The 12,072-nt window shown below is 35.6% G+C and overlaps 1 protein-coding gene across 1 annotated transcript; it reads left to right on the forward strand.

Annotated features, from left to right (window-relative positions):
• The first annotated feature begins 287 nt into the window (after positions 1-287).
• LOC129759689 (uncharacterized) lies at positions 288-7,492 on the forward strand. The gene is made up of 2 exons (XM_055757202.1): positions 288-535; positions 7,333-7,492. The coding sequence occupies exons 1-2, from the start codon at positions 306-308 to the stop codon at positions 7,475-7,477; spliced, it is 375 nt and encodes a 124-aa protein (XP_055613177.1). The 5' UTR covers positions 288-305; the 3' UTR covers positions 7,478-7,492.
• The last annotated feature ends 4,580 nt before the right edge of the window (positions 7,493-12,072 follow it).

Consider the following 12,072-nt stretch of genomic DNA (forward strand, 5'->3'; position numbering starts at 1 on the left):
GGATCAGCTTCAGTAATTCATACGGTTGGATTACCTGAAGCTGCTTACATAAGCCTCAAACCAAATAGCACCTACTTTTAAAGCATGTTTTAATAAGACTTTCTTCCACAATTTAAAACTTTGTTCAATCAGGATTCCTTCGAAACAATTTTTTGTTCTGTCGCTTCCCATCCACGAAAAAAAAAGCCATCGACTAACTTCCCCTCAAAATGTGTACCTAATTGAATTAAATTATCCACGCCTTCTCACTTTTGCCTTTTCCATTTACGTCACAATCCTTTAGGACACTTCACGGACGTAAAAAAATGCTGACACCGATGCTGTGGGCCCTGTTGACTGCGCAGGTCCTGATCCTTGGGGTGGCCTCCAGTGCGCAGGAATCCACTTCCATGGTACCAATACCAGCGACACTGGGCCAAGGCTATCATCCTACAACAACGGAGGCTGGCTTCGTTTCGACCGTCAGTAAAAGTGATGGCTCGCAGGAAAAAATCATAGTCGTGAACTGGAAGCTGACCTGCCAACAACTCTGTGGGTAAGTTTGCTGGATGCTGGGCGTCTGGGCGGACTTCTGCAAAGTGTTTCTGTGTAGTTTGATTTGATTTATTGCCCCAAAGTTGGACGGAAGTTGTTCATGTGGAAGAATTCAATTTGCATAAAGTGAAACCCGTTTTGTGTTCAGTGGAAACATTGTGTCATCCGGATTTCTGGATGTTGCTTTTTTTCTTTTCGCGCAAGGATATCGTAACGATCCATGTGACAAATGCAGGGCGTGTCCGGTGTTGGAAATCTAAATTGGAAAAGTTATATTCTCTGTGGTCTTTATGAGGTGTTGGGGCAAAGTTTGACGGACGGTATAATGATACTTGAAACAAACTCTAAAATCAGATATTAATTTCTGGACAACATAATGAGTGAAGTTATGATTGAAAATCAAAAACAAGGATTCTGGCGGCTTTACTCAACGTTATGTGATCATGAAGGACCCTTTGATCATCTTGAATCTGTGATACATTTCGTTTAATGCACATGGTTTGGGGAGTTGCCACAGTGACATTATTGAATTTCTTTTTTCCAAACAGTTGTTTTTTGATATATGTAAAAATGAAATTATCATTTGAGAACGTCTGTTAAAGATATGAATTAACGGGTTTTACTTTGGTTTTGTCACACGGTTACTAACATCAGGGTCCTGTCGCTGATTAAAAACCGTTAATCTTCACTTCTATCCTTTTCTTGTTATGGACGTACTTTAATTTCTTTTTCTTCTTCTCTTTGCTTGCACCGCGATTTGGTAGTTCAGATTAAAGGCCTGTGTCTATGACTGACCTACCCGTAATTAAAGTAAAATTTTGACTCGTCAGAGATTGCGAGTTCAAGTCCAGCGGCGTGTTGTTGTATCTCTTCTGGTAATCTCATTATCTCGACAGATATGTTCTTTCAATGTTTGATTTCAAGGTTTAGCTAAAATATTCCCATCATTTACGAAAATAACTTGATCATTTTCAGTACTTAAATTTTAAAAAAAGTATCTTATGCTAAACTGTTAGGAATAATAACAATTACTTTAAGTTAGTCCAAAAAGGGGTATGTTTCCGATTCCAAACAAAGGGGTCTCAAACTGTTCCTTGGCCTCGCAGTATGTTCCATCCCAATTTTCAGCATAATCGGTCAACTTAAGGGGTCGCTCTGGGACGCTTAAGTTTTTATAGAAATTCGCCTAGATTTGTTCTAGCGAATCTGCAAGAATCACTTTTTCGGCTCTAACTTGAACAATTGAAGGTCTATTGATTGAAAAAATTAGTTGAAATGTTCTTTGAATGATTTTACGTTAATTCCTTGCTACGAGCCACAAAAGTTATTTGGTGCAAAACTGAGATATCTTTATAGCTAAAGGTAGAACTAAATTCGGTTAAATAAAACAGCGCGATACATTGGTCTGTAATTTTTATTGGTAGCCCATAACAAATTGTGGTCATCAAAGCATAAATATTAAACCGTTTGAAGAACATTTGAACCAAATTCATGTAAAAATCAGTCTCCAGTTGTCGAGACCAATCAAGGTAAATTCCCATAAGAACTTGATTGTCATAAAGTTAACCGATTGTCGAGGCCAACGAACAATTTGTGCCTCCAAGGTTTGAAATCAGAAACAAACCACTAATTTGGATCACCTTAATAAACATGTTAAAAAACAAAATGCAACTTCAAGCTTGAAATGTAATGTTTTCGTGAAAATTGATGTAACGAAAAAAATATCAAATTTGATTCACAATTGATACTTCTCAAACGAATCTTTCCCACATGTATGAGATTATGATGGTGTTTATGAAAACACATTTTCTGAAATACCATTTTATCGTTAAGAATAAACTGCCTTTCAAATAAATATTTTGAACTACCAACAAAATATTTTAACGTACCAGTTTTTCTTAAGGCAAAACCAGAAATTGACACGAATAAATTATCCACACAACAAATTGTATATTTGCATGGTTTTCAGATTACCTATCAAGTGATTTATTACAATTGTGTAATTAAAATTCATTTCACAAAACATTAAATGTAGGATTTTAAAATTGACTTCAAAATTGAATAAATGTGGGTAAAACTTTTTTTTTATATTAGAAAATCAAATATGTCTACTGCTAAAGGAATAAATTACATAATTTCAACACTTTCTTGTTTTGGAAAAAAATAAACTTATGAGGTCGTTTTCCCTTTCCAGACGAATAAGTCTGTCAAACAAATCAATTATAAAAAATAGCATTGCAATAGAAATTGCAATAAAACAGAGACAGTCAAGAAGCAAACAATCATTAACGTTTTCACTTATTTTTTATAACATTATGTCACAAATGTAAAGAAGAGATGGAAGATATGCAAAGAATAAAATAATATTTGTATTCGGCAACACTGCAGATATATAAAATAAAATATTTGTCTATGGCAATATTAGGCAAAACAAACAAAAAAAGTCAGCCATGGATCTATTCTTGTGAGCGACAGACGTCCCTGAGTGAGTTTCTGAATTGAGATTCGTATGAATAGTAAAATCACGATAATGGTGTAGTCGGTAGGCTATGGACAGAGAGCGCAGATCGTCAAGGCTGCTTTATTCGGTTTCCGGTAGAAAGACGGATTGGCACAGGAAGCGCAAATTTTAAAGGCTGCTGCTACGTACAAAATTGTTTCTGATTCGGTCCCTGGCAAAAGAAGGATTGGCTTAGAAAGCGCGCGCAGATTTTTAAGGCTGACATTTTGTTTTGATTTGGCCTTCCGGTTGATAAAAACGGAATTGGCTTTAAAAGCGTAGATTTTAAGACTTCTGCTGCTGATTGTTATGATTTGGCATTCCGGTGAAAAAAGACGGATTGGTTTAGCATGTGAAGATTTTGAAGGCTGCTGCTGCTGATTGTTTGTTGTGATTTAGCCTGCGCGCAGATTTTCAAGGCTGCTGCTTACCTTGCTGTGATTTGGTCTTCCGGTGAAAAAGATGGATTGGCTCAAGAAACGCAGATTTTTAAGGCTGCTGCTGTTGAATATTTGTTTAATTTGGCCTTTCAGCGGGGAAGAATGGTCGGCCTAAGGAAGCGCAGATTTTGAAGGCTGCTGCTGGTGAATGTTTGTTTAATTTGGCCTTCCGGTGGATAAAGAAGGAATTTTGTTGTGGCCTTCCGGTAGAAAAAACAACAAGACGAATTGGATTAAGAAGCGCAGATTTTAGGGCATCTTCTGCTGATTGTTTGTAATGTAGAATTGTCGAAATGAGATGATGGATATTTGACTTTTGAGTCTGCTGCTGCAGATTGTTTGCTGTGCTTTGGCCTTCCGTTGGAAAAAGGCAAATTGACTTACGAAGCGCAGATTTTTGATACTGATGCTGCTGATTGTTTGTTTGTTTTGGCCTTCCGTTGGGAAATAACAGATTGGCTTAGGAAGCGCCAATTTCAAAGGCTACTGCTGCTGATTGATTGGTTTGATTTGGCCATCCGGTAGATAAAGACGGAATTGGCTTGCTTAGGAAGCGCAGATTTTTAGGCTGCTGCTGTGGATTGTTTGTTTTGTTTTGGCCTTCCGTTGGGAAAGAACAGATTGGCTTAGGAAGCGCTGATTTCAAAGGCTGCTGCTGCTGATTGATTGTTTTGATTTGGCCATCCTGTGGATAAAGACGGAATTGGTTTGCTTAGGAAGCGTAGATTTTAAGGCTGCTGCTGTGGATTGTTTGTTTTGATTTGGCCTTCCGGAGGAAAAAAAATTGATTGGCTTAGAAAGCGCAGATTTTAAAGGCTGCTGCTGCTGATTGTTTGTTTTGTTTTGGGCTTCCAGTGGGTAAAAACAGAATTGGCTTAGGAAGCGCAAGTTTTAAAGGCTGCTGCTGCTGTTATTTTGTTTCGATTTGGCCTTCCGGTGGAAAAAGAAGTTATTGGCTTAGGAAGCGCCGATTTTAAGGCTGCTACTGCTGATTGTTTGTTGTGATTTGGTTGATTTGGTGAGTTTCTATTGAGAAGAGTGGCGAGAAGAAATGTAGAGAAGAGATGCAGATGCAGATATGCAGAAAATAAAATTATAATTGTATCTGGCAACACTGATGATATATAAAATAAAATAAACCTCGAGTAAGATTTGATTAAGTCGTATGAAACAATATAAACAAAATCAAGCTTTTGACTGCAGACGTTAGATAAACATGAATTCTATGTTGGGTTAAAACTGGGTTTCATTTGATCAATAAAATACTTTAAAAACATGATTTGAATTTAGGAAGTATGTTGACTTTCTAATTTTCGAGTGCAATTTGGTTCTACCGACGTTTTGCGCAGCACTGGATTGCCATGATGCAAAAGGACTCAAAAAAACATTTTGGCAAGTTGGTTCATAGGTCATTTTCCATCTTCGCAACAAATACTTAGGAAAATAGTGAAAATGATTGAAAAATATTAATAATTTAGAAGTGCATTGTTTGTAAGAAAAATTAAAAAAATAGAACAGCTGACCTCAATTGGTTGCTGGGTAACGGGGTTGTGATATAGCTCAGGTGGCAAATCAGTTGATTTCGTGAGTTCGAGCCCAAGAGTAAACATCTGTCACAGTTGTACCGGATATGTTTTTCAATTACTGTCTGCCAACTGTATCGTTGGTATAAGTTGCGAATGACATAAAAATTATTAAACTTAAAACGACTATAACCGAAACAAAGAAAAATCCCACGGAGAGGAAAATTTTGAAAATTCAATGGTACATCAACAAGGAAATGTTATAAGTTTTCATAGAAGTTAGAGCGTTTTCGTATATCTTAAACGGGTTTATGTCGTTTTGGGTGGTGATCACTCCGATCATCTCACCAACACAAATACACACCGGCGTGAATTAGCAACACGGTTTAGTTCTGTGGTTTTTGATAAGGCTTAAAAAAATTAAGCTTAAGTGATTTTAAATAATAAAAAACTATTGGCATTTGTAGCAAACACTTTTCTTCAGCGAGTTCACTCGTTTTTTACTCGAAATATTCATGGAATACATGGCAAATTGGCGATACGCTTAGATAGGGCATAATAGAGCATGTTCCCCTATATTAATTTCCTTTTTTCTAAAGCGACAAAAACTACACCAATTGGGCGTTATCCGACCCCTTATTTGTACGTATCGGAAGAATGCAAAAGAGCACAAGATTTTGCACTCATAGCCCTCAAATCGTTGCCAGCGATAATATTTTCCAGTTCTCTCATTGGTTAATATTACTCAATTCTGAATTTCAGCATTCTGGATACACTGCTGGTTGCAGAGGAAATATGACGATGATTTTCTCTCTTGAAGCCTGCACCGGAGAAAAATTATTTCAAAATTTACATACATTACGGACTTTCTATCATATCCGATTTAAACTGACTTCAGACAACATTTTATAGGATCTTTTCACTATGCAGTTGGAATTGCGATGCACAACACCATGGTAAACGACCTCAGTTATCATTTCTGATACGATTTCATGTTTGTTGGGCACTCTTCAACCCTTCTATTGAAAATTTATGTCTGTCCCAAACAGTGTTTCTTAAAAACGAGCAAAATAGGACTCTCAAAAAACCGTGCAATCCGATTCCTGTTTTTTTAACAGGTTCAGGCTGGTCGTTCTCCCACCTTTATTTCTGCCACAGTATGAATTCTGTCCCGGATCTTGTTTTAAGTCGATCTTGTCATCGGTTGACGATTGTCATTGCAACAGCTTCTTTACACCTATGCCTTCCATCGATAGGTGTATGAAATTAATCGTTCAATAAATAAAGATTGGAAACTATTATGTGCCAAAGAAAAAGTTTGAAATTTTGAAAGGCACTTGATGTACAATGAACAACATAATCAAATTCGTACTTTCGCAATCCATGCAACCAAACAACGGAATTAGAAAAATGCAATTGAGACGAGAGGCGTTTGGTAAGATTGCAGCAACAAAATTTGTTGGGGTGAACTTTGGAACTTTTTGGCTACTGATAAATAAGTTTGAACACATGTTAATCAATTACCAATAACGTTTGAATTGTGAACTGAATCATACATTCTTATCATCCTTGCATAGGCACAACAGGGTAAACCCTGTTAAGGTGTTTCAAGAACTAATGATTGAATGCAAAACTGATGTCTATTTCCATAGTTAAATTAAATCAACTTTTCCAATACTACTATGTAATCTATGTTAATCTATGTCAAAAGGTATGTTTGCCGTTTACAGTTCGATAAAAAATATTTATTTTTTCTATATGTATTTTTTGTTAGTCCATTTGAGTAACTTTCATGTGAAACACTTTAATGGTCTTAACAGTAATTCGCCAAACGTGTGGATTAAGATCGGTTTATTAATTTTGGCGATTGAATTAGTGATATGGGACCAATGTATTCGCAATCTTAACCCTATCGAACAAAATAGCACTCGTCGTCATTATTGGCGCAGACGTCAGATCTCTCTGAATTAGTTATCGATCAAAACTTTTCGTGTTTGATAAGGTTCGGTGAAATTTTCGACAGAACAGCGTTTTCTTTCGCCCGAGCTATGCACTCACGTGAGTTTCCAAATTATGGAAATTCAGCCGAAATTCTGTTATAGGAACAGCCGTCAATTTCCTAAACATTAATAATCTCCGGATTCTTTAACATTTAGGTAAACATCATTATGAATGTTCCAAAGCTATTCTAAAATTGAACAACTTCTAAACAACAACTTCTGTTCTATCCAACTATGAATTACCGATATCACTGATTTAACAGATTAACAATCAATTCGTGCTACCAAAAAAATCAACTTTTGATAATGACATTTTTCTCTTCGATTATTTTCAGAGCTGGCTACGGCGGACCAGCCTGTGGGCTGACTTGCCGGACGAGGACAGATGCCGCTTCATTCGGTCTATCCGCTGCACAGGAGCACTCACTTTGTCCCACGCTCTGCAAGAACGGCTTAGGTAAGCATTACACAATAAATTAGCCGAGCTTTAAGCACCTAAGGCTATGAGCTTTTAGTATCCGGGCACTTTATTGCGGTGCACAGTGGTGCAGAACATCAATCTAGCTGTACGAAATTAATAGCGCCCAGGGATGAAGAGATAGGTATTTGATGTCTTCAGCAACATTCTTCAGTTTTACAAGGAGCATATTATAGTATCAAAATTTTTGCCGAGGGGTCCACCGATAGCGAGATAAAAATGCTAACTTTTTTGTTTTTCAAATTAGGGCTTTGATGTCTTTGACAAAGTTGTTTATCTGATCAAAATACATAAGTTTGTTGAATATGTCAAAGTCCTATCACATCACCCTCAGGAGTTACAGTCAAAGTAAAAAAATCTCTTGAAAAAACAGTTTTTTGAACCTGACACGTTGTAGATAGGATAAAATGGTTCGTTGTGTTTGGAACAAAGTTGTAACAAGCCACGATCAACATTTGTCTCATACATTCTGATGAGTTTAGAAGTTGCTGAAGCTCTATAGAAAGCATTTAGTGTATTTTATTGGCAATTTTGAGAGGCTCGTCCATCGAAAAGTGCACATTTTCGCAACACCCCCTTTTTGTGATTATTTTTGATGATAAGCGGAACCATTTCCATTTGAAATATACATTTTTTGTAAAAATTACCTATTTTACTTATAGAAAAATCGTTAAAACATTTAATTGATTAATAAAATGTTGCAGTTTTCTTTTATATATTATGTTTTATTAAAAGGCATTTAAATTCGATTAAAACTTATGACTAAAAAAAACAAAAAAAAAGACAAAAGCGAATTGCTTGTAAGATTGGTTACTTGAATACAGTTACTTGGAACCAGTCGAAGCAGTTATACTGTAATGGCAAAATTCTATTATTAATTTAAAATTTAAAAAAAATACTAATTTAGTGCTTTACCAAATTTAACAGATAAGTACCATTTATTTTTTTTGAGGTTTAAATGATTTGAAAAATCGAATTTAAATGTCTTTTAATCAAACAAACTATATAAAAGAAAACTGCAACACTTTATTAATCAATTAAATGTTTTAACGATTTTTCTATAAGTAAAATAGGTAATTTTTACAAAAAATGTATATTTTCAATCATTCAAATCTCTACTAGTTCCACCGATTTCCGCGCTAATTTCAAATGGAAATGGTTCCGCTTATCATCAAAAATAATCACAAAAAGGGGGTGTTGCGAAAATGTGCACTTTTCGATGGACGAGCCTCTCAAAATTGCCAATAAATACACTAAATGCTTTCTATAGAGCTTCAGAAACTTCTAAACTCATCAGAATGTATGAGACAAATGTTGATCGTGGCTTGTTACAACTTTGTTCCAAAGACAACGAACCATTTTATCCTCTCTACAACGTGTCAGGTTAAAAAAACTGTTTTTTCAAGAGATTTTTTTTACTTTGACTGTAACTCCTGAGGGTGATGTGATAGGACTTTGACATATTCAACAAACTTATGTATTTTGATCAGATAAACAACTTTGTCAAAGACATCAAAGCCCTAATTTGAAAAACAAAAAAGGTAGCATTTTTATCTCGCTACCGGTGGACCCCTCGGCAAAAATTTTGATACTATAATATGCTCCTTGTAAAACTGAAGAATGTTGCTCAAGACATCAAATATCTATCTCTTCATCCCTGGGTGCTATTTATTTCGTACAGCTAGATTGATGTTCTGCACCACTGTGCGGTGGTATCTATGTTAATAGAGCTCGGATATGCAAAACTTTAGTAGCGTCATGTTGGTTATGAGAAGAACTATCTTGCCTATTTTTGATAGATTTTTAGGTTAACGTGTGTTTGAGATACTTATGATGCAAAAAGACATGGTAAAAATAATTTTGCACAAATTTGCTCCTTTTTCGCATTTTGCGCCTCGCATTCTTCATTATTGACTTGAAAGCTCATGAAATGTTGATTTTTCTGATTTTTTTTCGGACCAAATGGTTAAGAAGTATAAGGAGCCCTTTTGGATCCACACGAAGTTCAAACCAACCATCGGAGTGCAACCCTTGATCTTAAATATGGTAAAAAGTCTATTGGGGATAACTGAATGCAGGCTCCTTAAATAATGCAAAAAATCCATTTCCGGCAGGCAAAAAGTGTTGCCTGACTAGTAGACACCAAGTAAATAACTAATAATGATCAGTTCCAAAGATTGCAATCTGTGCATCCGGGTTTTACGCAATATGACAGATGTGTTCTGATGGACAAAAAATTTATGTTAAAACCGGATTTAAGAGATCAAATTCTTCGAGATGCTTACTCATGAAAAGGTTCCAACCAGACTCCAATTGCTTTTTTCCGGTGAGTTTGTGTAGAATATCTGGATTTTGTAAAGGATTTGCTTCTGTGGTAAAAAAATAAATCAATACATGACTGAAAAAAGTGGGCAAACATAAAAAAAGAGATTTTATGAAAAAGTTAGAGTATTTCTTGAAATCATTGATAAATTTTGTATATATGTGGTATTGACTTTCTTTTCTGAAATAGGCACTGCAGTCTGTTTTCGAAATGATGATTATTTTATTTCATCCATGAAATGAAATAAAATAATCATCATTTCGAAAACAGACTGCAGTGCCGATTTCAGAAAAGAAAGTCAATACCACATCAACAAAAACCAGTCGGATTTTTTTAAATATTTTTACATTAAATGTCTTATTATCACCTTCATTTCCTTCATAGAAAGTTTTTCGATCAAATGAATAGTTTTTAAAATACACACGTTTGTAACTGCCGGATACTAAATGATCATAGCCTTAATCTTGTTAATAGGTTAAAATGAAACTTGGGCATACATTTTTCTGGCACTTGTTATGAAGATTTTACATTCACTTTTACCAACTCGGTAGGAAAAATGTTATATGGAACGTAATTATGAATAATTTAAAGCATTGACTCTTTAGTTGATCCAAATGACAAAATAGTTACGTTGTAATCATTATATCTTATAATATTCATCAACTCTTTGAATAATAACACTAGTTTCCAGCATTTTTCAACTAAGTAAACGGAAGATCACTTTTTATGTGATATCAGGCGTTGAATCCGAAAATGAAAATCTCAGCAGAACAGTTTTTGAGTTATGCTTCAAATATGAAATTTTGGAAAAATAAAAAAGGAATGTACTCAGACTTAAATATCTCTGACTGCATAACACTTACTTGAATTCTTTTTTATGCATATTGAAGGCGAATAAGTGGCGAAATAGTGTTCATGAACTGTATTTTTACGTATGATCAACAGTATTGTTAATAATAGTGACTTTATGATAGAAAAAATTATAAAAAATCGCATTTTTTTAAGAGAAAATTTTGTTTTAGCGAAATTTTTAGACTCGAAAGTAACATTTAAAAATCTGATTTTATATTGACCTCAAAAATCAATTCCAAACAAGAGCGCTGATATGGTCTAGTGGATAGGCTGGCGCGAGTCTGGTAACCCAGGCGTACTGGGTTCGATTCCCGGTATCGGCAAGAAAAACTTTTGGATTCGAATCCCATAAGTTGCTGACAGGTAAGAGGTGTTTCATTGTATAAATAATTATATATATCAGAAGCGCCGATGTGGTCTAGCGGATAGGCTGGCGCGAGTCTGGTATTGGTACGCCAGGCGTACTGGGTTCGATTCCCGGTATCGGCTAGAAAAACTTTTGGGTTCGATTCCCTTAAGTTGCCGACAGGTAAGATGTGTTTCATTCTATCACTGACTATATAATAGGAATGTTCAATCAGTTGCAAGCTGGTCAGGTATATACACGGATGCCGGAATACCTGTAAGTAAACTAGCACACCTGATTGATTCGTTCTTCCAGAATATACCTACATCAACACAATACATTCATCCATAACAGTTCATACGAAGCCATGGGGTCCGGGTATGGTGGCGCGCTGCATTGGAGATTTGTCGAACATAATAATAATCTAAAGAATGCATGTGAGCACATACTTTGGCAGAAACTGCGGTGAATCCGTGCACCCATGGTGGATTACCAACATACAACATACACATAAATAATTATATATATCAGAGGGAATGCATCTGGGGTAAATCTGAAGAGACTTTTGCAAGTGGAGTGGATTGCCAACCATCTCTGAAGGTTGGATGCCTTCTTTCGACGAACCATCAGCCGTGGAAGCCTGAGAATCAATTCGAAGCCCAAGCCACACAGACATAGGCTGGACATTGCTACCGATGGGGGAACCATACATACATACATACATACATACATGCATACCTCAAAAATCAATTCCAAACCAAGATTTCAAACGGTTATTTATCAAAATTTGTTGAAAATTGAAGAAGTTATGGTTACTTTACCATAACAGTATTTTTTACGTTTAACGAATTTAACGAATCGCAGTATACTAATGATAGTATAGGAAGAATTAAACAAGGTAAATCTCCCTCGCTCCAAGTCAAAATTAATTATTAGCTTACCACAAGTTCACATTCTAAATTTAAGAAAGATCTCACCATGGGGAGGGGTTGCTTGAGTCTCAAACGTGAATAGGATTTTAAGGTATTATACTCAGGAGAAACAAAAAATACTGGTTTTTCATTAATAACTTTTTT

The sequence above is a fragment of the Uranotaenia lowii genome, unplaced genomic scaffold (assembly GCF_029784155.1).
Source record: "Uranotaenia lowii strain MFRU-FL unplaced genomic scaffold, ASM2978415v1 HiC_scaffold_246, whole genome shotgun sequence".
Lineage (NCBI taxonomy): Eukaryota > Metazoa > Arthropoda > Insecta > Diptera > Culicidae > Uranotaenia > Uranotaenia lowii.